Here is a 26,908-nt window from a genome sequence, read left to right as displayed (position 1 = left end):
TACTCACACAACCTATGTGGCTTGTGTGTTTTGACATTTCTGTGGCATTTGTCATTAAACATTGACAAGCAAAACAGGAAAGATAATAAACATGTTGCATTTCATCGATATGAAACTTTTCAAGGTTCACTTAGCTTTGTAACACTAACTGACCCCCTCATTTAACCCTAACTAAGCTACATCTACGGGGTACCAAGTGTGGTATGGGGGCCGGGGGTGGTACTTAGGCAAAAATAGGTGCTGGGTATGTGCGGACGATAAGGGTCGGTTTTTTTACCTTCCAATGCCTCTCTAAGGGTTATAAAAATTAGAAAAATTCAAATTAGTCCCTCTAAGTGGCACTTTTCACTAAAAATTTGGTCTCTCTAAGGGTCTGTTATCGGGGGTCCCGTCCGCACATAACCCTCATCCGCCAACCCTAGTACCCCCCGGGTATGGGGTGAGACAGGGTTTATCAAGTTTTGACATTGGGCCTCAGAATTAAAATACTTTGTAATCAATTTTGTAATTTTGTTAGAATAAAAGCTTTTGTGCAAAGTTTCAAATGAAGATAGATGTATTTTAAAGACAAATTAGTAGTTTGAGAATTTCAACAAATAGTTCATCTACAACCATCAGTTTTCTAAAAAATCAACCGCCCCTGTGAAAAGACAAAAGACAAAAGTTTTAATACCATAGAGTCTTTTCTTCTTGCTTGGGAAACCATACATTGGAATTTTACGAAAATCGGCTAATTTTTCTTCATTCCTGATTCGTATATTATCATTTTGCGACGCTTTACTTTTGTTATAATTAGATTTGCAGCCACGCACAATGCATTTTCTACCCATTTTTTCGGTGTTGTTTTTCTTGCACGACGTCAAAAATGGGTGTGAACGTTAGATTTTTTTCTTTCTTTTGACGTCAACACTGCAATGACATCATTAATTAGGTCCACAGGATTTTGACGTCAAAGCACGCTTGCTAGGCCTTGAATTTAGAACGCCATGCATCTATGCCATATATAAGTTGCTCTATTTATTCCCCCGAAACGTGTGCTTTAAAAGGTAGGCTTTAAAACAGGTTTTTTTCTTTTTTAATGGCGTTTTTTGGACAAAAATGTCCTTCGTCCGCGAAATTCAATTTTTCAAGTTAACCGGCAAATTAAATTCCCGCCAAAATTTCTTCCTTTAATGTACCACTTTTTAATGCTCTAAATCATGTAAAGGCTATTTTGATTTCCAGTTTTTCCTTTAATGTATCCAATTGCCCTCCCCTGTGGATTGACCAGAGCGAAGAATCATTAACTTGTCACCCAAGCGTCCAAGGCAGGAGTCAAGAGCGATCAATGACAACCGTCACACATTTATTAAAAGGCTTAATATTCGGTACTTAAATTGTGAAAGAGGGTTTCAAAACAGCGTAAAACAGGAAAATGGAAAACTAAAAGAAAAAGTTACACTATCAAGTGTGAAGGAAGTATAGACACCAATCATATTGAATTAATGCTATCAGGTAGGTAAGTAAGTATTTAGATCAATCTTGAAAATTTGCCGCGAAAAGAAAGAAACAAAACCCCGTGTGACGTTGCAACACTGTTTGTATAAAATCCTTTAAAGAGGGCATGTAAGGACAATGCCTCTGTTCCTTTCTAATCCGGTCAATTTTGTCAAGTAGTGCTTTCTTTGTCTCTTTAAAACAGCGCAAAAAGAAATTTGCCGGAATCTCTCTTTTTTTGCCACGTACTTTAGAAACAGAGGCTTTATTTCGGTTTAGTTAGTGCTTTTCTTTGATCTGGCTTGGGCACGTACTTAATGATATTTATTAAGCTTTTACTTTGTGCAGGGGGGGGGCACTTATATGGTCCGACCCACGGAAAGGGGGGGCCTTCGAAATGCACTGTAAGCGTGTACTTTTGATAGAGTGCACTACAAGGGTCTTCTTTTTGCTGGATACATTGTAAGGCTAAGGATGTGTTTTAGGAAGGAAGACTTTAGGGACTGCTGAATTGCAAGTCTGACAGTAAAAATCTGATGTACTAGTATGTTTATAATTTTATTTTGCACTCATTTTGATTTGTTTTGCACATCTCAGGCTTATTTTGGGAGGCTTCAGCAAAATAACAAGAGCAGCCGCCGGTAGATTTTTTTGAAATATCTGTTATTTTTTCCAGGAGAGAAAATTTTATGGATAAATCTAGGAGAGACTTTCCTCAAAACACACAGGTAAAATCCAGGGGTCGCCTTAAAGACATCTGTTTTTAAAATCCAGGAGCACATTTTAAAGAAAAACACATACAATTTTCCAGCGGATAATCTGTTCAAAAAATCCAGGAGCTAAATTGTGAAAAACACAACCAGATGCCAGATTTTTTTCCAGGGAGCTTTATAATTTTCTTAAAAGGTCTCATTTTCTAGGAGCATTTTAACTTTATTAGAGAATAGCTGTTGTATTTTTCCAGGAGCATAATATTTCTAGAGAACAGATATACATTTTCCAGGAGTCCCATTTTTTCCCAGAACAGATGATATAATCCAAGAGAGCCCAGGATACAGAACAGATAGTTTTTTCCAGGAGAAAGGGACCTCAAGAACAGATATTTCATTCTTCCTAGCCGGTGGCTGCTCTTGAAATAAGATATTCAATCAAACTACACTGTAAGAGTCACAAACATTCGGTAAAATGCACTGTTAGGTTACGTTTCCACTGCTTAAGGGATGCACTATGTAAGGGTCCAATTTCTTTTGGAGGCGTCGTTTAGAAATCGAGTTGAGGGGGGCTACCTGGGCAAAAAGGGGTACGGGGATGTGCTGCTGGCCAGGGTACCTTTTTCCACCTCCAGGTGGAGTCCAAGGTAGGGTTGAAAAAAACACTGAAATAGAAAATCAGTCCCTCGTAGGGTATTTGCGGGAATTTTAAAAAGAAGTGAAAGGCACTTGAAAGGCATCTATTTTTCGAAAATTAGTCAAGTGGAACTCACTAAAAAACGGGATGAAAAATCCCAGTTTTCGCTGAGGTACCGTACTTCGCTATAATATTTCATCTGATTAGAGTATTTTCCTCTCACAATAACTTTAAAAAGGCTAACAGTAGGTTAAGACCCATCATTAAATCGTGACGTGATTTGACAAAAACCCATTATCATACGCCACGGCCAGCACTTATAAATATTCGGCATTTTGAAAAAAACCACAAGGGCCATACCATAAATCAAGCAAAACAATTAAGTTGGACCGTAAAACATTTTTTTCTAAAGAAGGCACGTGTAAACAAAGCAAGGTTATGTAATTTTGAAGACCATGCATGTGGTCGCATAATTTTAGGCGCGCGTATGTGCATATGCAAAGTAACCGGTTATTGAGCTCTTTAAAAAGAATAGGTCGAAGTCCTCTATCCATTGACTTCAAAGCCCCGAAAAGATAGAAAATTAAGCCACTCATATCCTATCTAAAATACATGACCTGGGTGGTGTTGATACAAACGCCAGATTGAAAGTAAAACCAGTAAAACCCATCGCTGGATTCTAAAAATATGCCACTTAAAAGCAAATAATGAGCTAGATTCGATCCGACATTTTGATGAAAATACAATGCAGCGCAAATCTTTAGGCTCCACTTCTTGCTTGCGAAAGGTTGAATTTTTCTCCCTAGCCCCTTTCAGAACGTTTAACTCGGTATCCTTAAATCACAGTAAAAAACGTTTTATCCTAAGTTTAGGATGTCAGATTTTCCCTCTGGGGTCCCCTGCAATACACCTGGAAAAGACAAATGGGGGAGGTCAATGAGATTTTTTGAAACCTTTTCATATTTGAATTTCAATCCAATCTTAACTATCTCTCCAACCAAGAAGGTTGAATTATTTTTATGTATCGACTGCCATAATTTTTTGAACAAAATTTAAGCATCGGATAATTAATGATGGATAGCCAAAGCCTAGAGGAAGATAGGTAAATAATAAAATTAATATCATTCCTTGTTGTCGAACGAATAATATCGAGTTTCTATAATTAAGAGTTTTGTTAAGCTTGCTAAATACGAGGCTCTTAGATAATTTAGGGTAACAATTTCAGGAGAAAGGTTAACTTCCTTATAAAGTGATTTACATAAAAAAGTTTATATCAGTCAATAATAGAGACTAGTTTATTTTCCGATACTCGGAGTTTCGTGCCGTTTCAGGCAGTCTTCAGTCAGATTTTAAAAAATTTTTTTAAAATCTGACTGAAGACTGCCTGAAACGGCACGAAACTCCGAGTATCGGAAAATAAACTAGTCTCTATTATTGACTGATATATCGCTCTACCGATGGTATAGAGCACTATCTTGAATCGCAAGTCAGATTTGCAAATAAAAAAGTTTATATATGATTGGTCGGCAGTCGATAGCCTAAAAATGTTCATATGTTCACCATTTTGTGAGTATTTTTCCCCCATTTTCCTAAGAAATTAGATCTTTTAGAGTCTGCAAAGCCCTAAAATGTTCTTAGCTTGTTCTTAATATTTTGGCCATCGAAGCCTTATGTTCTTATGTAGTGAGCCCAGGTTTTTGGGCACTAAACATTCGATTTTTTGACGTCACTTAAACTTTCTAAGCTCCTGCAGTAGCAAAAAAGCCAAATTGACGTCAATACATTTGAAATGCTTCTTCTTTTTTCGAAAATTATCAAAGTGGAACTCACCAAAGAAACGGAATGAAAAATCTCGGTTTTTGATGAGGTGGTGCTCGATAGACAATTTCAAAGTTAAATCGGTCATGACTAAAAGATTGATGCCAGCCTTCCAGCCTTCTTTTTACGTCAATACAATGGTCCTCATTATAGTTGAATAAGCTTTAATTGAGCCTTTCCCACCATAATAAATACCTAAACCATTTTCTTTCAAATTGCAAATGAAGAGTAGTTTCATTCATAAGAGGTCATAAGCTTTTAATTGATTGTTTTAGACTGGATTTGAAGTAACTGGGATTGGAAGATTATTTACATAATGCGAAGAAAAAGTTCTTTAGATTATTTTGTTAAAGTACAAGGGATTAGTATGATATCGCTAGAAAAGTGAGGGTTGGAGCACCATTGGGAAAACGAGCTAGTATCCGCTAATTAGAAGTGTCCACCTTAAGAAAATTTTGATCTGAGAATTCCGATTCTGAAACTAGGCTATTAGGGTGTCAAAAATATAGAATTTCAATACAACGCACTTATCTAGAGATATTACAACCATTGAGTTTAAAGCCCCGAAAGGGCTAGAGAGGAATCTTCAACCTTTCTCAAGCAAGAAAAAGTAAAGCCTTAAGTCTGCCCGGTATTTACTAATTTTGTTTGAAAAACACACGGGTCACGTATCCCGGATGGGAAAAATGGCTTCATTTCCCATCCAGGAGTTTCGGATCTAGCCCCTTCTGGGCTTTGAAATCAATGATTAACGCAACAGTAACCTACAAAGCTCGATGTTTGCAACTGTACCGGCATAGCAGTAATTTTCCGTCTAATACCGACATAGAGAGACCTTGAACACAAAGCGTCAAATCCTAATTGAATGATATTTCTAATAGATAATTTGACTGGCACAAGATGTAATTGGTCACAAATTAAGTATTGGTCTCCAGTAAAAAGCAAGTTTAATTTGTATGGTATGATCGAATTAATTGGATGGAATTTTGCTTTAATGGTGAGAAAATACCGACTAAGTTTGTTGTCTTTGTAATTTCTAACCAGAACTCTATTGTTTCATTTGGTAGGTAGGTGTGCTCGGGATGCGCTCAGATCAATATATTGTTTACATATGAGGTTTTCAAAGGTGACAGGGTTAAAATTTAATGACAATTCTGCAATATAACTTATAGCTGTCTAGCTCTAATGAATTTTGCGGTTTCAAAAAAGTCGTTAAAATTGCAATTCACTAACTTAATAGCATCGGTTAAATATCAAACGACTGTGCACTTTGCGTTTGGGATCAATGTGGAAGGGAGTGGATTGGCTGGGATTTCAATCTTCGGGATCCCGATAAGAAGATGAACGCATTATGAAAGATAGCCCATGTGGAATTGAAGCAATTTTTGTCTTAAGGCTTGGGGACACGAGAATTTTTTTTTGCGTTGGTATAATGTAACATGTTCTATCCCGCCAACATGAAACACTTTCTCGTGTCTGTCCCTGGGACACCCTGGGACAAAATCAGCGTGTCTTTTGGGTATTTCCCTCACTCTTTGTCCCACGAAACAAAGAAAGAAACCATGGGACATGCACTTTTTTTCTTGTGTTGGTGGGACAGAGCATGTTGCATTGCACCAACGCGAAAAAAACTTCTCGGGTCTCCTACTTCCAGAATAGTTGGGATCGAAATAAGAATGATCTGGGTGGTCTACTATTGAACCATCGAATTTGAAGTTTTTAGAAAAGGAAACTGAGAGTAAAAGACTGAAAACTATTTTCAAAAAATATATTTTAAGCGAAGTTTTCAGAATATGTCCCGACATGAGAACAGGAAGGACATTTCAACTGTTTGAATCAGTCATACTCTCTGATCTTTCGCCGTCTTCGTTTGTTAAGCGGAAGTATCGAAGTGTTGTTTTCTAGTCTACAAAAAACGTTACAAACAACTTGATCAGTTTGACCACAAGAGAAGGGCTTTCCAGTAAACAAATTAAAAAAAAGACAGATTATAACTGATTCAAGTTCGTTACTGACGTTTCCAATCGACTTAAGTGGAGGAAAACAACGCTAAATTGTAAATGGTGGGAAACTGTTAGAGGAGCAGCGATTCAAGTCTACGGAGAAGTGCTATAAATGGCTTTTTAGGGAAAATAACAATGAATGAGGTTGAACACTTCATCCAGGGGAGTTTTTTTGAAAGACTCCAGGCATTTTGTTTGTTTGCAACGCACTTAACTTTTTTTCGTCAAAACATAATTCTATTTTCGTGAGACTGGTTACAAGATAAGAAGCGACAGTAAATGGGAAAAATTACAAAATAACAGGAGTTTGTATAACTGTATAATATAATTGTATATTATTTGCACTCACACTTACTAGGATATACTCTTTAAAATTTTATCTTAGATATATTAAGAAAGGCTGACCCATGACAATTACCGGAGTTTGCAGCCCTCATTACGGCTGTTTTATTCTAGTCAGGAGACAGAGCTATTACTGGCGAATTGTAGGGTTTTAGTTTAAGTCGACAAAGATTCGCATGTTCAATTGGTTCGGCACTTTAAGCCTCAAATAGTTATTATTCTATATTTTTAGGGAATTGAAAGGTTTATACCCAATTTTTACTTATTTGATCTTATAGAGTGCTAATTATTCAGCCGTTCTGGGCTTAGGTTGGCTCTTGAAATATTCTTGCTTTCGACGTTTGAATCTCATATTAATCTCACAATAAAAGGGTGCAATATTACAGTTGAGTCTCCATAATTCGAACACGCACGGGGAACGCAAATTTGTTCGAGTTAAGGAAATTTCGAGTTATGGAGTAAGGCAACCTCGATCCCTGCGTATTATCAGCTTTTTGATTCTTACTGATAGCGCTAGATTCTCTGGCGTCAATCAGTAACGTAAATAAAGCCTGGGATACACGGGGACGAGGTTGGGAGTAAGGTTCATAAGGCATTGTTAACTGAAAGCACCAGAAAACTTGTTCGCGTTAAGGAGACATCCGAGTTATAGTTAAGGCTTCAATGTATCTAACCTTCAGTACGGCCACACCTCAATCACGAATGATGTTATCCAGTATCAACGTAACTCACGCTTACACACCTGTTCTGTTGACACACGAGTCCTTCAAAATGCTCCTCAAACCTGACAACGAGTTAAATACGAGAAACTTCATCGTATAAAACTGTAAAATACCTCTCAGCAGCAAAGATTGAAGCTTGACTTTCATCGTAAACATTCATACTATAATTAAGTTTTTCCTCTTTAGGATAGCATAAAAAGCAAAAAATGGATAAATATGAACCGGAAAATTTTCCGTTGACCAAAGGCGATTTAAACCACAATGGAGGTATGCATCTGGTTTTTTCTGTATTGCCAAGTTCCACTCTTTTATGAGACCCAGTGAATTTTCGCGGTGCGAGGGTACTAAATTAGTGGATTTTTTCGGACCTAATTTTTGCAGTAGACACCCAAAAACGCGAAAATTAGTTTCCTTAAGGTATTATAGGGGCAGGGCACTAAAAGATCAGATTTTTAGAGGCACTCATGATCTGTAGTTTTAAAATCTATATTGTAAGGGTTCAAAAGTTCTTGGCTTCACAGCCGATCAAGTAGAACGTTTTATACAGTATCATGGTGGCAGGAAGGTCATTTTTATTTGGGATGGGGGGGGGACAAAAGACAAGAGGCGCAAAAAGAGGTCTTTGATTACTAATTTCGGCAGCCCCTTGCTTTTTTATACCTCAGAATTAGCAGTTTTCATACAAAAAGAGAAAATATACCTAAAGATTCCCGTGCTCGCTCGCGTAATTTTTACAAAGATAGTTTATTTCAAATGGGGCCATCGAAATCGCTACTTTCGAAAACTGTCTCCCCTGTGTCGGTCAACCCACTAGTTTTAGACCTCTCCCTTCATAACCACACGTGGAGATTGGTTTTCAAGATACAGTAGCATGGTGGCAGGGAAGTAACCCCCCAGTGGCTATTTTTATTTTTTTTTGGGTGGGGGGAGGGAAGGACAAGAGGCGCAAAAAGAGGTCTTTAATTACTAATTTCGGCGGCACCTTGCTTTTTTATACCTCAGAATTAGCAGTTTTCATACAAAAAGAGAAAATATACCCAAAGATTCCCGTGCTCGCTCGCGTAATTTTTACAAAGATATTTTATTTCAAAAGGGGGCATCAAAATCGCTACTTTTGAAAACTGTCTCCCCAGTGTTGGTCAACCCACTAGTTTTAGACTCCCTTCATCACCACACGCGGAGATTGGTTTTCTAGATATTGAATTTTGCTTTCAATCACATTTTTTCAGGTTTATTAGCCCGCCCTTTGGAACGATCCGAGCAGTACCGAACACAATTCGGGTCAAATTTCTCATTCCACCTTACTGATGTTCACAATAGAACGGAGAAAAAACAACTCAATGGTGATACCGAATATGGTCATGAAAATCCTAAAAAAGTTAAACGAGTCCGAGAGCTAAATGAAAAGATCAGGGGCTACATCGACGGCTTTACGGTTCATGGATTAACACGCGTTTTAACGGCACCGCGTAAAGAGTCTGCGTTCTGGTTCATTACTCTAGCCTCTGCTTTATTGATGGCAGTCATTGTGGTACAAGGGCTAATGTCGAAATATTACAGGCATGAAGTCTACACCGAAATTCGTTCCATTGTCACCGATAAAAACCGATTCCCAAGTATCAGTTTTTGTGAATTCAACTTGCTGAAAAGAAGCTATTTCGCTTATTGCGGAGGCCACATTAAAGCTGCAAATAACGTGACGTGTAATTTGGATGATATTCCCGTACCGCAAGATGTCAATCATACAGGACAAGATTATTGGTCCAATGGCATGTTCGAGATACGAGAATGTATCACATGGGGACACGGCAAATGCGTCATCTCCGAGCTAGTACAATCAAAGAAGGATCTCAACCATTCGTGTTTCACGTGGAACTATGAGGGTACATTTCATGATATGTATAGTCACGTGACTCTTATCATCGAGTTCAAAAAGCCATCTTGGATGACCAATCGACCGCATATCATTGCTGTACCGCATGACTCCAAAATCAAAGAAATCGACATGACTATGGCCATTGATTTAAACAAACAAAAAAAGAACCAATTAACAATGGGTCTTACTCAAGTCCAGCGCAAAGAAGCGCCGTTTCCTTCAAAATGCATAAACGGTGGAAGAGATATTGACCTTTTGCCTGGCATCTATGCTAGACGCACGTGCGCCGAAACGCAGATTCACACAAATATTTTCAAAAAATGTGGTGATACAACAGACTATATGAGACCGTATATCCAGAATGCTGTCTCACCAAACAGAACCAGATTCACCAACATGACTGAAGTGACGAATTGTATTTATGCTATGAGTGAAAATTTAAAAGCTACCTCGTATAGTACTGGATGTCCTTTCCCGTGTCGTGAGCTTGAAATCGCGACGTTCACGCACCACGCAGAATGTGATGAAGATACGGAAAGATATATTAGTAAGGACAACGACTTTTATTATCAAGTTGAACTTCAGTTACAGAATGTTGATTCGTATAAAATCATGGAGGAGAAAGAAATGTATCCATGGGATCAGATGGCTTGTGAGATAGGTGGATTCCTTGGTTTAGTGATGGGAGCTTCAATGTTATCCATGATTGAAATCATAGCGTGTACTTGGTTTTATGGTATCAAGAGAGGGAAGTATGGTGGAAAAAACGAGGGATAAAAATATGGATTGTATTAATAATGAATCATGGGAAATATGGATTCTAATAGCACCCACAATGCATGACGAGAAAAATCGAGTAATGTTTGTATTGAAACTTTTCTTTGAAGTGATTTCAGAATTACTGATTAAGTAACAGCCTCATGGACCTATATACTGTAAACCCGAGAAAGAAAGACCTAAGGAGCTAAATCAAGTGTTTTGAATTGAAATACCAAAGAAAGTTATATACGGTATCTTCGTTATTGTTGGTTCAATTGATTATCTTCTTGCTATAATTGGAGACATATCATTACTCGTAGTTGACTTAAAACCACAAAAAATGCCTGGAAAATGTGTTTAAAATATAATCATTTATTATAATTTGACACAATTAAAAGTCGTTCATTTATAGGATGATCAGCAAGGCTTTTAATGAATTCCTCTTTTTGACGTTAGGCTCAATAGGGTAATTTTTAAACATTTACTTCATCGCAGAAAAGTCGGGAGACCAGGCTTACATGTTTTTTATAGTGTCTACCCCTATATCAGGCATTCTATTGTTCTAAAACAATCGAGTCATAATTGTTTAGGTACCAAAAACTGAGGCTGTATATTCTTATAAACGTTATGCTTATAGAAAAAAATAGGTAAGTAAAACAATGTGCGACAATGCCAAGTGCATAATTAATCGATAAATGTTGCCATGCAGATTGGTTGTAGGTTTAAGTCATGTGATTCATGGGATTAACACTTTTCGATAAATTGTTGATTTTTTAGAGCTCGTTATTATATTGATTCAAAATATTGAGCAAGATTTAATCCAAGTCTTGTGTTTCGAATATTTTGCACATGATTTTCTGTAAAGTTTAGTCTAACAGGATAATCTGTTATTACGGTTGATATTTTAAGTACTTTCGAAGTATTCGACTTTAGTTGGCCACGAAGATAACACCAGAACAATTTGTAGATAATTCATAGAATAAACACCCATGTTTCAACCCCTTTCAGACATTTTTTATTTTGCTCGTTGGGAGGGTCAGATACTTTCATCAAAGCTCCGACGGGGCTAGATATATCATATTCTTTGAATCTCAAAGAGATTTGGCGAAAAAATTGTGGTTGTTTCCATAGAGAGAGAGATATTCCGAAAAATTTTCAATGGCTATAATTTACTTTGGGTTATTTTTTACCTCTAGACGACTTTTTGGCAAATTCTTTCAACGGGGAAGGGGTTCAATTACAGAGTGTAAGAATAGCTGGAAATTACATTTTATATATGCAGGAAAATAAAAAAATTGTAAATAGGAATATTTAGAACGCCAAGAATGTATTTTTATCTAAACAACAACAACAACAAATAATAAAATACATGCATGAGAAAAATTCAACAAGGCTCTTTTAAGTGAGTGGTTTGAGTAAGAGACTTTTGACCCCTCAATCCAGTTATTTCTTTTGGTGACAACAGTAAAAATGTTGAAATGTTTTTCCTTTCTTGTCAAGTTCGAATGAAGTGTTTCTTTTCAATGAAATCATCAATCTGCATTTTTAAGTGTAGGAGCGTTAAGGGGTCGTTGTATTTCATCTATATGATACCCATTACATAGCAGTATAAATTAAAGTGGACACTTTGAGAAAACTCTTTCAGTCACAGCGCTTTGTACTTTTAGAAAAAAAGGACCGGCTATTTTCATCAGAATATTTTGCTCTTTCCCATTGTAGATCTCTTTGTTTGAGAAATAATAGGCCGTTCCCTCAAGGAACTGCCCAGTGGTACCCTTGGACTAGAAGTTGTTCAAGTGTATATCCAACTTCCTGCTAGGCAAAATCCTTTTAATCCGCTTGATTCACTTGTACACTTGACCTTGATTGTCGAAAAAAGCTCCCAATTTCTGCCAATATTAACCAGTTTGAGTAAAGTAAAGCTTGAGAGAGCTTTCTGCGATTGGTTCCGAAATTCGCGGTTAGGTGATTCAAATCTGTTATTGAGGGAACAAAGTTGGATTCTTTTTATATGATAGAAAGGAAGCTCATCTCTCATGCTGACTAGGAAGAATTAACAAAAGGATTTCTTGAAACTTGTGCTTGAGACGCGGGAGGGGTATACAACTTTGTTAGCAAATGTTAGGAGATACGTTAAACTATATCCTTTAAAGTAAAGCATTTAACAACTAATCTTTCTACATGAAAAATATCTTTATGGTTATGAAAGTGATGAAAAATTGTGAAAATACGAAATGATGAAGCGAAACTATAAATACATAAAATTTATAACCAAATAATATTGACAATCTAAAAGTCTTCTAGTAGATAGTTCCTAGCCAAAAGGTACAAGACATTCTTATTCTAATGACGGATCTAATCTCATCCACTGACCTTTATAATGTCCCTGGACCAAGTTATATCCGCCATCTTTGTTTGGAGAAGCAAAGCCATTGCAATGTTAAAAATTAACGTCTAACGGCGCTACATCATCAAAAGTATTTGAGGGAAAGTAGACCTAGCGCTCTCGATGCATTTACACCGCTATTGAGTAGTGCCGCCATTAGGGTATCACTTTTCAAAAAAACTCCGATCAAAGATTTTGCTTTGCAGATTGAGAAACCTGGTCCAGGGTATAAGGTCAGTGGTCTTAACATAAAACAGATACTTCTAAAGCAAACCTTATCCAGCCTGGCTGACTTATCTTTATACATTTCTACAGACCTCCTCTTTTTCTTATAGACTCATTGTAAACTAGGTTAGCACTATACAGATAATTGAATGCATTTAGAAAGACTAGCAAAAAGGATGAATATCATAAAAAATGACTTGTAGATTAGAATTTACGAAAAACTTTTGGCTTTAAAAAAAAGACGAATGACAAACAGTACCAGACGAGGAATCCTGAGATAATTTCAAGATGGCCAAATGAGGGTTTTCCACCTTTATGGAAATGAAAAATATATCTACTTGTTGTTAAACGGTTAGTTTTCTTCGAAGTCTTGCATCTTGGTGTTGGTCTTGTTGTAGTACATCTTCTTGACTCGTTGAATCCTGACCTTCTGTGTTCTCACTCTGCTCTAAACCTTCTTGATCCTGGCCACTTTGGCTTTCCACAGTCAAACTGGCCATTGATGTTCCTTTCTCCATCACTGGTACTTGAGAATGATAAAATACTCATTTAAAAAAACATCCCTTTGTGAGTGGAAATATTTCTTCCGCTTCATTTTTCAAACTATATATAACCCCATTGGCCAACGGCATCCGAATTGAACAAATTTCTTATCAACTCTGGCTGTTGTTCAAGGTCTATAGCCACTACCGTTTTGATCCCATAATAGAGCATCCATTCTACGCATACCACACTCTGCTTTTAAAGGCATATGGCGAATGATTATCTGACCGGGTTGCTCAGGCAAAAAAAATTAATCCACATTCCCATAAGCGTGAAAACGAAAGTGAAAGCGACTGGATTTTAATGTTTATTTATATGATTATTGGTGGTTTATTCTGGTGCGATTGTATCGCGATTGAATCTCGTTCAATTTTCATCCTATCAAAGTGGTGTACCAGCCTGCGCAATATTTCTTAGAGACCTTTAGAATGCATACGTTCCAATGCGGAGTTATAAGAATCTGCTTGGAGATTACGACCGCATATGTGTTGGATCTAGGGTACCTTAAGTGAATTGGATTTCGGGTGGATTAATTTTCGCCATTTTCGCTAAAACTCAGCATTTTTGCAAAACCCCTAGGAAAATGAAAGAAATTAGGTTCAAAATAGGCCGAATCGCGAAAATTTTAGATCTTCGATTCGCAAAAAAAGGTCCAGACGAAAATTAATCCACTTAAGGTATAAACGAATTGAGAAATTGTATTTGATTGGACAATCTTACCTTGTGTATCGGATGAAGACCCATCTTTTCGATTCATTTCGATCCATTCGTTAACTTTCACTATGGAATCTTTGATATCAATTTTGTTCTTCCTGTAGATGATGTTTTGATGGAACAATTTACCAGCCCTGTTCCTCCACTGGTGCAATAAGGAAGTGATCGGTGTGTACTTTCCTTGTAAGAAGTAAGCACCCACTACAACAGTACCCATAATACCAAGACATAACTGATAAACAAAAAGAGACACGATCATACATCAAGGGAACTAATTTTCGTTTTTTGTTGTTGAGATTTTTCGACAAAACCACTAAATTTAGAGCCCGCGGATTACACAATTGGCCGTTTTTCATTAAAAAATTCAAAAAATTTAACAAAATTATATTGTGTTACTTACTGTTACGAGTACCGACTTACTCTTTGTCTTTGTCTGCTGGGAAAAACGTATGAAAGTTTCAACGTATGGCACCAGGTATTTAAGTAAACACAACAAGCAAAATACTTACAAAGACGACGAACATGGAAGGATAGATACCATCAGGTGGCATCCCATGAATTTTGATCAAAAATTCGAACGAATAATCACAGTTAGTATCCGTGTCACTAAAAGTCAAGCAAAGAAAAGTACTTTAAAGGAAGAAATTTTCGCGCAATTTAAGTTCGCGGTTTTATGACAAATCCGCGAAATTAGATCCCGCGACACACGAATATTCTCATGATTTAAAAAATCGCCCCTAAAATTGGTCTTTTTATGGCAAAATAGGCAATATTGTAAACAAAAAGTTCTCTCAACCACGAAATTAAATTCTGCGAAACTTCTAAATCTTGATTCAAGTGATCTCAAAAAATTGAATCTTTAGTAGACATGAACACAATTTCAGCTAATCATTTTTATTCGATCCTAGTACTGGTATACTTCTTCTAAATTCTTGTGAATTTAGCGTAGATAATTGCGTATAGACCGATTCGACAAAATCCAGTTAGGGACTATCTTCAAGCAAACCTCAAGGAAGCTGCCTGTTCCTAACCTGACAAAAATGTCACCCACGAAACAAAAAAACTATGCGCAGGTCTAAGCGGGAAATATTTGAGGATTTTGAGCTGTCAAGGTGTTACTAAATCATCCTGTACATATTCGTTCTACAATTTCTTAGAAAAAATGGCTGATCGTGGGTGAAAATGACTTAACACGGAATCCGTCTGTGATGTACAAAATATACTATGGAATTAAAAGTAACAATACCATTGGACTATAATACTTTGCTGACGATTTACCTGTTATTGAATCTTAGATTGAGGTAGTAATACGGTGAGCTTGGAAAGACTGGAGCAATGCCACCGCAAGGGCTGGCTGATCCACAAAGCCAACTGGAAAAGGAAAAACGAAGAAGATCTATCACTTAAAGAAACGAAGGTCGAGTCATTTCAGCCGCCTTCTTCGTCGACCAAAGGTTGATTTTGAAATAGTAAAAAAGATCTTACGATAGGGCACTGGTGCGGATACTCAAAATATGAAATAGGTATAATAGCGACTTTGTGTTAATTCATGTTGGTTAGTTTTCCAGTTATCTAGGTCCCGACTGACTGAAGACAACGATAACCACTTTTAGCGTCCTTAATTTTGCGCATTAAGGTACGGGTTGCTGCAAAATCATTTCAGACTCCTCCGTTTCAAAATATTAGATACATACATACATTGCACGAATCATCCACCATTCAACTAGAATGGGCCCGACCTACATTTTAGAGTTTGAAAGAAAACAGTAGCAATCACAATCTCGATATTCAAATAAGGTTAGTGAACTCTATGAAATAATGGCCACTAAACGTACCTATAAGCGTTCTCAGAAATCGCCCAAATCAGTTTCGATCTCGACCTAAAACAAAAAGAAAGTCCTAAAAATTTCTAGAGTGATTTTTTGTCTTTGTTTGTTGAATACAATGCTTAAAGAAAGAACAAATTTTGGCGGAAAGATAATTTCGCAGATAAAGCCAAAATTCATTAAATGAAGTTAACACCACCAAGTCTAATGTATACAAGGTTGCTAAAACGCGCAAATTAAATTTAACTTAAAGATTTCCTTCGCTATAAAATGTCCGCTTTAAATGCGCGTCTTAAGGGCTCTGACCATAGTCCAAAAATTGATTTTGGTATTTGAACATAAAAGTTATATTTCAGGTTCCTTAACACTTTTAACAAAGAATTGCCTTTATAGGCCGCGTTTAGACCAGCCTGGCATTTGTAATTGCTTGCAGTATTCTTTTGAATTCTATTGTTCCGCGCAATTGTTCGGTTTGTCAAATGCCTAATGATGCCAGCGTGTTGGCATTTGAAATGCCATTTTGAGCAAAGGAATCCCCTTTTCTGGCATTTCAAATCAAACAAAGGAACCAAAACAAAGAGAAAAAATGACATTTTTGATTTTTTAAAGTATTTGCACGTTTTTTATTCAGTTCTTTCTATAGATTGTAAAATTTGCAAAATTTGCCATAGCCTAGCCCTACGGCAAAAAGTTTCAGTCTTAATGACTGCAGTTTTTGAGAAATTCCATGCTTTTCATTGTTTGATCTGTTAAAGTTGAACTTGAGGGAATCACCTTTTCAGTAATGACTTTAAAAAGACAATTCCTTAAATGCCATGACAGAAAATACAATGGAAAAGCTATTAAAATCGAATCTCTCATGAGCAAATGCCAAATTACAAATGCCAGTTGGTCTAAACGCAGCCATAAATTGCTTTTTAATCGAATCCCTTAAGAGTAATTAAGAATTTAATTGCAAAAATGACGTTATGAACTTTAAAAAGATGTTAATAATATATTGCATCACCCTCTTTTACAAAAAGGGCTTAGTTTTAATGGGTAATAAACTTTTTTGTTTCAAAATTTCTTTACACTGTCCGCAAAGAATTTAACTATTTAAAATTTTGCGGAAAATTTTTCTAAAAAGATGTGTCAAAAGTTATGACTGTTTTTTTAAGCAAAATCCAGATGAAAAATTGATGAAAAACCACTATTTTGAAGATTTCGAGACAAAGAAGCATTTACAAAAATTTTCCGCAAAAATTTTTTTTTGTTCGGTAAAAGATACACCATCTACTGCGAAATTTTTTCAAAATGTTTTTTCTTCGCCGAAACTAAGCTCTTCAAAGTTGCTATACTCTTCCTCGCAAAAGTCTTCATTTTCTTCTTCATCAATTTTTTTCAATGCAATTTTTGAATTTTCAGATTCAGGAATAGTTTGTCTAACAGAAAATGTATAACATGCCATAGTTTTGTTGGTTACATCAGTCAGAAAACACATTTTAAACACGGCAATTATGAAAAATTCACTATGGTCAGAGCCCTTAACTATGACCTCTTTCAGTGTATTATACCATATAGAACAGACAAATTAATGCTTGGAAGTAACTGTTCCTCAAGATGTTTTTTGTATCGTTGTGCATTCACTTTCAAATGTTTCTCATTCACAAAAAAGGACTTTGTGACACCATGCCAGGTGTTGCAAGCTGGTACCATCACTTTTACAGACTGTCTATTCTTTTTGTGAAACAAACGGTTAACTTGATTATCATTCATATAATAATAAATCATATAATTCAAACGATCCTATCATAAAGGGTTCCTTACCCTAGTTCCATATTATAGTCCCTAATTTCTTGTTCAGTGAAAGGTCGAATTTGATTGGCTTCTGGACCTCCACCAATGAAAGTCAGATTCTTTTTGCCCAAAAATCTCTTTATCTCTTGAGTGGCGTCATCCGTTATGGTTAAATAAGCATCGAAAACTGATGAAGAACGAATTTATAATCAACAGCTATTTTGGGGAGTAGAGCATGTCAATAAAGGAATACTCTTCCGACAAAGGTATACTTTATAAGGTCCTCGAAAAGTTTGGGGTCCGAATTATTATTTAAATACAATAAACGAGGGGACCAAATTGCCAGGGGTTGAACTGCCTGGTTTTAGTACATAATTAACTTATTCTGGGGGGTTTTAGAGGTACAATTACCTCTAAAATCCCCCAGAATAAGTTAATTATGTACTAAAACCAGGCAGTTCAGATCAATTCAGCTTTTATAGCTGAAAATACTTTCAATCAAAAAAACTCTAGATTAAGCGGGTCCTATTAAGAACGGGGGGAAGAGTCCGAAATAGGGGGGGGGGGAGGTTAAGCAATTACTTACTTTTTTCGAAATGGAAGCAGTATTCTTCATCACAGAAGTGATTAACATTTTCTTTGGTTCGTTGGTAATCGATATTGATCCTTCTACTTGACGGGCAACCATGATCCACTTGTAACGGTATAGTAGTCTGTAAATTAAAGAACAGGTAACATGCAAACATGTATTATAATCGGATTAACTTTCGCAAGATTAAATTTCGCGCTTCCGCGATTTTATGCTATTTTCGCAAAATAAAACTCGCAAAAACGCGTGAGATTTCTGACTCGCGAAATTAAATCCACCACAAAATTTCTAAAATCACATTTTCGGAGGAGAAACCATTCAAAAGTCTCCATTTGTGAGAAATAATGGCTATTTTCAGCGGTTTCAGGCATATTCGCGAAACTAAATCCACGCGAAATTTAATCCGATTAAAGTATTTATTTCAAAATATAAAACCTTTCAATATACCGTTTTGTACAAGATTCACATTTCAAAAAATATGCTTAACCCTATTCGTACTAGGGGGGGCTCTTTCTGTTCGGAGGTCAAACTATTGGTAATAGTTCATGAAATAATAGAGCTATTGCCGTGAAATTTTCTGTAAAATTTGACACCTAAATATTTTCACACCTTGAGCATGATGACATTTCTGACAGTAAGGTGTCACAAAAATTGACACTTTTCTAATACAAATTTATTTTTGATGTCAAATATATCATTTAAACCGTAGTTTATTGAATATTTAGGATAAAATAAGCATTTTAAACTCAGACAACTTTTTTCTAAAGCCTTTGTTAGAATACAATAGCTATTTATAAGAACAAAGGAAATTTTCGGTTTTTGCTCACTCTGGGCATGATGAGTGACGTCATCAAAAAAATTTTTTGTCAAAAGTTACCTTACGTGACAAGGATCTTGTGTGCCAAATTTCATCAAAAAAGACCCACTAGATCAAAAGTTAAGGGGTGGTACAGGAAAAGCCCCCCCCCCCCTAGTTCTGAACCGCCCCTAAAAGCCTAGGTTGAATAGGGTTAAACTAGAGAATTGGAAATATTAAGGCATTTTTGAAAACATTAGTAGATGGCCGAATGTCACGTGGCATGAAGTAAATAGGTAGAACATAAAATTTTGGTATCTTCCTCCATGCATTTAGATGTATCGTGTATTTGCGCGTCGCGTAGGATTAGAGAGAAATAGTTTACAAAAAAAGATTTATCAAATTGTAACATTATATCTTCACTTTAAATATTTGTGTTTCTTGCATCTTATTTACGAAGTGATGACTGATAGCTTAGCAATAGGCTATCATAGCCTACGCCATTACCCTACTAACATCAGTGTTGCAACCAGCTTTGGTTAAGACCGGTCTCCACTTTCGCGCGAAATGAGCAAAAACTTTTTAACGTTTTTATAAGGTCGTTGGTCGTTTGAAAAATTTGCAATTTCACTAGGCAAATCTTACTTACCGGTTTAAAATTGAACTTCTTTCAACTTCAACTTTTTAATTTTACGCTCGAAACTTTTTTAATGACGTAATCTTTTCTGCACGCAATAACGATTGTCAAAAGATTTTCACTCATTTTCGCGCGAAAGTGGAGAGCGATCACTTTAAGCTGGACAAAAAGCTTGTTATTTGGATGGAAATTCATGTTAAAAAATACAACTGGAATGATTTCCTGTTACAGACCAGCCTTTCTAATTCAGATTTATTGGTGTCGGCAAAAACCTTGGGTTTTATAGTACAACAAGCACTTTCACGTCGGCAAAAGCCAAATTTACGTCGGTATTTTCGTCGAGAAAAGCTGAATGCCGACGCGAATGCGGAAAAGTTGCAACGCTGTAAAATATACTGATAGCCCCACACAGTTGCACTAGTTCTCTCATTGTTCATATCTCACACTGGTTCTACCCTCCATGGGGTAGGTTGGAATGGAACTGAAACGCTTCCAAACACATTTTCAGGCTCCCAGTCAGACCAAATATCATTGTAAAATTGCCATTTTGTTCCATCTTTAAAAGATACATTTTATCAGACATCAAGTGAAGGCAAGTTTTTCCAACATTTGTTCTATAGAAAAATAAATCGATTCAGGAAAAAATGTAAGATAAATTTTAACGATGGTACACAGTTGGCACGCGAAAGGCAGATGAATTCAAAATTGACCCTGACAATAGTGATTCGATGTAGATTAAGATAATCAAAACTATACAAAAAGAACATGGGAATACTATTCTTAAATGTTTTTTGGATCATTTTTGCTTTCATAACTTTCGGGTATGGTGACTTTCAAACAGACAAAACTTTCATCACAATCACACGTGATGTAAGAGACAGTTTCGTGAGCACAGGTAAGGGATCCACGAAATCGTTATGTGATAGATACCCAGGTGCAAAGATGATTGATGAAGAAACATGTCGTTGTGCTGTGGAAGGAGGGCTAACAACAGATTCACAGGGAGCAGTAAAAACCTTCAAATCACAAAACACCAAAGAGATGGGGTGTTTCAACAGTGCTATTCATATAGGTGAGTCTTCCTAAATCAAAATAAATCACTGGCGGCTGTGATTTTCCAAGGCGAAGGATGTCATAAGACGTCTAGGATCACTACTAGTAAGTTCACCGCCCGTTTTATTTTTCAAACCCACAAACGACATTTAGCAAGAAAAGCCTATTCAATGTTTTCTACGGAAGAACACCCCGGTTTTTGCCAGTGGTGAAAAATTACGTCATGAATATCATGAATTTGCATTTTAAATGGCGTCAAAATATTGTCTCTTCCTTTTACCTTCATTTTTTGGAAATAGCCACAACGCTACTGTATAAAAAATAGGAATTCCTGAAAAATAAGCGAAAAGAATATCTGCAACTAAACCAGACATAGTAGAAATAAGCAAAAGATAATGCAAGGGACAAAACTACAAGTTTATATAAACTGATATTAAACCGTAACAGTTAAAGCATACACAGTTTACTACAACAACTCCAGTCTATTTAAAGGTTTTGTTTTTAAATGATATTTTTATGTTCTGGTTTACAGCCTGGTCTCCCTAGAGCGATTTGCATTCTTTTTAAGAGAATGTAGTCCGCTTGCTTGCGCTCACTTCGCTAAAACCGTAAGGGCCAATCTACATGGCGTTGAGCAATTCTAAAGCATAAATAGGATAGTCCTCCAGTTGCTAGTGAAGATAGGGCTTTCTGTTACATGAAAACATGAAAAAGAAGAAAAAAGAGGCAGTTCATTTTCCGAGAAAACATGGTTGATCATGATAATGCATGCAAACCTTTTTATGGATTTTGGTGTAATCTTTGGATGTTTTGAATAGTTTTAGATCTTGTAAGACTGCTTTTTATTAATTTCTGGTTTGCTGCCCTGGGTTGGCTAGGAAACATGGGTTTTCACTTTCATTCTCTAGGGAGACCAAGCTCTATAATTTTAGAACTTTGTATGTTGAGGTATTAAATTTTGTTTTTTCTAAAAATTTGAGCTTGGATATCCAGGCTACACCGATGGTTAATAAATCCAATAACCAACGAAAATCTATTGAATATATGTTTTATATACCTAGAGGCAAAAACCAAAAACAAACCATAAATTATGTAAATAGTCGAAAGATTAACATAAAACACTCCCATAATCGAACGTTCGAATGTCTTTCTTTTTTTAATGATTTTTCTTAATTACTTTGAGTCGTAAAATTTGTTCATGAAATCGACAATAGATTTATTTAAAAAAATTTCTTTGAACTTTAAAAGCAAAATTTGAAAAAAAATCTACCGTGGTATAATAGCCATGGTATATCAGGAATTATTCAATGGCTGTTTTTGCCTACAAGTATATAATACTGAGGTTAAGCATACAAGGACAATCACGACGACGGACGAAAAATGTATAAGGCTAGTGAAAATACGAAATTGGATTGGTTGAAACTCACTAGCCTGCTAAATTTTTGTTCGTCGTCGTGATTTTACCAATTTACTTAACCTCACTAATGATATCTAGTGATATCGTATGCTTACTCATCAATTTGAATTCTCAAGCTTTTTCACATTGGATTGACACGGATGTGGAGCAAGATTGGTCAGAAAGAGGAAAAGAAAAACATATTTTTGCTTTTATCAGCACAATATAACAATAGGCAGACACTGTCCTGATATGAAATATGTGTCTTATATGAAACGGGAACACTTATGTAAAAATAAAACCTTTAAGCGATGTTTGATAGAATTGTGATTTTTTTACAGACTGTCCAACGAGTATCTTCAAAAGTGATTTGATCAGAACCGGAATGGCGAACATAGAAATAACATGCGGTAAGAATTGCAAGAAAATGAAAGATATCTATCTATGGAATCTGGTAGTCACACCCAACAGTACGAAAGAAAGCTGGATCAAATATCCGAGTATGACGATAGAGTATTTCCCAATAAGGAAATCATCGGAAGATATTCACTACTTGGTGAGTCTCATTTTGCAACGAGTGTTTTTAAACCTTTTATGCCCCGGGTTTTTTGGGTCTGGCCATGCTGTGGGGTCGTAGAACCCATACACTCAAGACTGTTATGTTGTTGTCCATGAAATTTGGTACAGAGATACTTCCTAAAACAATATTCAATAAAAAAAATATCATCGCATAAGAATTTTGAGGTAAAATCCGGCCTAATCTTGCAATAAACGCGAAATGGACACTCAGCCACCCCTAGGAAATCGAGGAAAAGAATTAGACAGTTTTATTCTACATCTTGAGATTTTGCTTGGGCTGAAATGTTTTAATTTTTGGAATTCTTTTTTATATTGGTGTGAAAGGATTAATTTGTGGAGAAGTCAGAAAATTTGAAAATAATTGGAAAAGCGGTTACAATTCAACCGGGGGGAGGGGGCATTAAGAAAAATTAAAACCGAATATCTATCTGACATTCTTGCATCAGCTCATAACGAACATTACAGTAATAAACCCATGGTCCTTTTTGTAGGATGTGTCATGTGTGACAGACAAGATGTTTGGTCAATTGATAAAACTTGAATTCGAAGATGGTCAATGTTCAACTTTGAAATTCCAAGGCGAACAATCATTCCGTAAGTTATAAACCGGCAATTTCTTTTCATATGTCTACTAATACAATAATGACCGGTTAGTGAGGGCTGTACTGAGAAATGTTGCCCGAGGGCAATATTTTTGTACAGCCCGAAAAATAATGTCAGATAATGACGTGAGATACTGCCCTTTACCAATAGAAAAGTAAGTTTAAAAACATATTTGGTTTATGAAAGGTACAGAGAATGGTACAGAGAAGACAAACAATTACTTCAAGGTATTAACAACATTAAATATGCATGGTTTTTTGAAGAAAAATTTAATCTTAATTCATAATATGCACCATTGCAATGTCTTCTGACATTATATCACGGACCCAACAGCTGTAACAGCTGATTGGTAGTAAGTGACGTACAGTCAGTCAATACGTCACTTTTAACCAATCAGCTGTCGGGTCCGTGGAAAACATTGCAATGGTGCATATCATGAATTAGTCTGATTCGCAGACCTATACTTCCTCTATAAGAAACTTTTTTCGCTAGAGGATGAGCAGAAGCCTAATCATGAATTACAGTGTAATTAGTAGTCAAAGCAAGGTTTTGCATCTGAAACAGATAATGGATTTCAGAAAAACAGCACATATTGGTGATATTTTGGTGAATCATGCAGAATTTTGAGACGGAAGCGCCTCCTTATATACTTCGCTGAGACGGAAGCGCCTCCTTATATACTTCGCTGAGACGGAAGCGCCTCCTTATATACTTCGCTGAGACGGAAGCGCCTCCTTATATACTTCGCTGAGACGGAAGCGCCTCCTTATATACTTCGCTGAGACAGAAATCCGTCTGAGACGCAGAAACTTTTACTACACTGGTCAAAAATCTTTTCTCAGTGATTCTTGTTCGTTCTTGTTAGAGATACCATTTCTCTACCAGAGAAAAACATTATTTAGTGAGATATGGGAAAAATTTCTTACGAGTAAATTAATCTTGACATATTTTTGAAATTTTTCAAATGAAAACTCAAAGAAAAGATTTCTTTATGAGAAGAAAACTTAGGTTCTCCAAATAAATTTTTTCTTGGAATTCTTATCAAGGGCCCTTTCAAGAAAAAAATTCTGCTGAAAAGTTATCGAAAGTTACACTGCAATTGATTTCTTTTCAGCGAAACATTATTCCGAAATCCGATCCATAATGAGTCAGATATTCCGAACAAAGTGTGAACAAGGGACGACTACAACGACCACTCAAACAACAGCAACAACCACTCCAACAAAAGCAACGACCACCCTTACGAAGACAACCACAACGACCAACCAGAATACAACAAAGACCAACGATTCGACAGCCCAGACATTAACAACAAAATTGTTTTACTCAAAGACAACAAACAGACAGCATTCTACAAAGCAACTATCCCTCAAACAAACACACGCCACGACAAACGAGACACATTATATTGCCATTGGATTTGGGCTTCTTTTCCTCACAATCGTCTTAATAGTTGCCATCAAAATAAGGTACAAGAAAAATTGAGAGAAAATCTACTTCAATTCTTAATTTAAAGAAACTAAAGCTCTAACGGCCGACTTTCTGCCCTGCCTATTCTAAATGTTAGAGTAGACAGAAAGAGGGCACAAAGTTGGTAGTTAAAATCTTAGCTTGGAAAATATTAAAAGAAGACATTGCATTGGCGTCAAAAGAGGGCTATGCATTGACATATTAGAATAGGCAGGGCGAGAAGTGGGCCATCTAAACTAGAGCTAAAATACAGTAACTGAGCTTTCACAATCCTACAAGACGTAGGGTTTTTTCTTATCAGGTAATCAACGTAGAAATTTCTTTTCGACACGCTGAAGCTCTGAAGGTCAGAAGATCTTAACGTCTGGAAGATTTTAATTAGGGAATTTCGCCAGACCGCGTCACATATTTTGCGGCGGGAAACCTTTATCCTAGTATCGGTTTTCTGGAATAGGCGGACGCAACAGTATTTCCAAGCTATTTTGTGCAAGGGCAATTCAACCTGACTGGAGAAGGTGCACATTAAAGGTCAACTCCATGAGAAATTGGCCCGCTTCTTTAGGGCTTTAGCGTTGGCGGACGCAAATCCGCAAGATATCTAACCTTCGGCTCATCCTCTAGCGACAAAAGTTTATCTTGTAGTCCGAATCGCACACCTCTATAGATATAAGCATAGTCAATATAAAAAACCCCGGTCTGGAAGCCTTTTGTTTCTTTCCATTGTTTCTTACTTGCATTGAAAAATTAGTTTCTTTTACTCACTTTTTGATAAACCAATCCCAAGAGCAGTACTTGGTAACGTGATCAAAAACTGAACAAATCGATTTTCATCTTTTGATAATAACAAAGAATTAGCTCACAAAAAGTTAAAACAATAGGCTTCCAGACCAGTGTTTTTTATATTGACTATGCTTATATCTATAGAGGTGTGCGATTCGGACTACAAGATATCTAAGTATTCTAACAATAGTAATTATGTTTCATCTTCACAGGAAGCGAGTAAGAGATAGAAAACTCGAAACAGAGGCACATCAAACCGGTCAAGGAGGGTCGAGAGACGAACCACATACACAGATGCTGACTTTAGGGAGATCAGCTGAATATTATTTGAATACAATGTCTCATCAAAAATCATTAGAGAACAATGAGAACATAACTGCTAAACTGTCCACTTTACAAAACAATGTTGCAAACCTAGTTTCTTATCAGAACATACCATTACCATTTGAAGAATCGACGTATGATTATATGTCTGAGTCATTTGACAAAAATCTGTCAGGAGAAGCGGATGATGAAAAATACATCAAGCCGGAGAATTTCACAACGCTTGAACCTTACACCCCTTTAGCAGGATTCCATGTAAATCAATATCAAACTCATCAAGGAGATGCTGGAGATTACACCAATGATGAAAAATACATCAAACCGGAGAATTTTACAACGCTTGAACCTTACACCCCTTTAGCAGTATTCCAAGCAGATCAATATCAAACTCATCAAGGAGATGCTGGAGATTACAACAATGATGAAAAATACATCAAACCGGAGAATTTCACAACGCTCGAACCTTACACCCCTTTAGCAGTATTCCAAGTAGATCAATATCAAACTCATCAAGGAGATGCTGGAGATTACACCAATGATGAAAAATATATCAAACCGGAGAATTTCACAACGCTCGAACCTTACACCCCTTTAGCAGGATTCCAAGTAGATCAATATCAAACTCATCAAGGAGATGCTGGAGATTACACCAATGATGCACAATATCTAGATTTGCCAGAGCTGAGTGATTATGAACTGATTTATAAAAAACCTAACACTGGAAACCCGTCTTATACAAATTTACATAAATTGAAAAAGTGACTTATAGGGCTGTAAGTTTCTGGTCCTAAGATATGAAAATTCTGAATAATAAAACATCACATTTTAAAATCAGCGGGTTAGAAGTTTCATAAAAGTTTAATTCTAC

General features: G+C 36.4%; 3 protein-coding genes across 3 annotated transcripts in view; 2 read left to right on the top strand and 1 right to left on the bottom strand.

Annotated features, from left to right (window-relative positions):
- LOC136815441 (cation channel sperm-associated auxiliary subunit gamma-like) overlaps positions 1-26,908 on the bottom strand; it is a 170,922-nt gene that overhangs the window by 28,328 nt on the left and 115,686 nt on the right. Inside the window, exons 18-24 of the mRNA XM_067071893.1 lie at positions 18,400-18,526; positions 17,844-18,000; positions 16,047-16,091; positions 15,490-15,582; positions 14,721-14,817; positions 14,218-14,443; positions 13,293-13,474 (exon numbers count right to left, since the gene is read on the bottom strand). Of these exons, the coding sequence (XP_066927994.1) occupies positions 13,299-13,474; positions 14,218-14,443; positions 14,721-14,817; positions 15,490-15,582; positions 16,047-16,091; positions 17,844-18,000; positions 18,400-18,526 (921 nt within the window). The 3' untranslated portion in view covers positions 13,293-13,298. The remainder of the gene's footprint in view (positions 1-13,292; positions 13,475-14,217; positions 14,444-14,720; positions 14,818-15,489; positions 15,583-16,046; positions 16,092-17,843; positions 18,001-18,399; positions 18,527-26,908) is intronic.
- LOC136815444 (acid-sensing ion channel 5-like) lies at positions 7,899-10,439 on the top strand. The gene is made up of 2 exons (XM_067071899.1): positions 7,899-7,975; positions 8,938-10,439. Exons 1-2 carry the CDS (start codon positions 7,915-7,917, stop codon positions 10,359-10,361), a joined length of 1,485 nt encoding a protein of 494 aa, XP_066928000.1. The 5' UTR covers positions 7,899-7,914; the 3' UTR covers positions 10,362-10,439.
- On the top strand, positions 23,370-26,802 carry LOC136815366 (uncharacterized). Its single transcript, XM_067071807.1, has 3 exons — positions 23,370-23,457; positions 24,581-24,935; positions 25,929-26,802. The coding sequence occupies exons 1-3, from the start codon at positions 23,379-23,381 to the stop codon at positions 26,800-26,802; spliced, it is 1,308 nt and encodes a 435-aa protein (XP_066927908.1). The 5' UTR covers positions 23,370-23,378.

This window comes from Clytia hemisphaerica, unplaced genomic scaffold (genome assembly GCF_902728285.1).
Source record: "Clytia hemisphaerica strain Z4C2 unplaced genomic scaffold, Clytia hemisphaerica genome assembly, whole genome shotgun sequence".
Lineage (NCBI taxonomy): Eukaryota > Metazoa > Cnidaria > Hydrozoa > Leptothecata > Clytiidae > Clytia > Clytia hemisphaerica.
This window is presented reverse-complemented; position numbering and strand designations above follow the sequence as displayed.

Bases quoted from the DNA above. Each gene is read 5' to 3' on its own strand.
- LOC136815444 (XM_067071899.1), top strand. From the start codon at position 7,915: ATGGATAAATATGAACCGGAAAATTTTCCGTTGACCAAAGGCGATTTA. The intron at 7,976-8,937 runs GTATGCATCTGG...ACATTTTTTCAG, and splicing joins CGATTTAAACCACAATGGAG to GTTTATTAGCCCGCCCTTTG.
- LOC136815366 (XM_067071807.1), top strand. From the start codon at position 23,379: ATGTTTGGTCAATTGATAAAACTTGAATTCGAAGATGGTCAATGTTCA. The intron at 23,458-24,580 runs GTAAGTTATAAA...ATTTCTTTTCAG, and splicing joins CCAAGGCGAACAATCATTCC to CGAAACATTATTCCGAAATC. The intron at 24,936-25,928 runs GTACAAGAAAAA...TCATCTTCACAG, and splicing joins ATAGTTGCCATCAAAATAAG to GAAGCGAGTAAGAGATAGAA.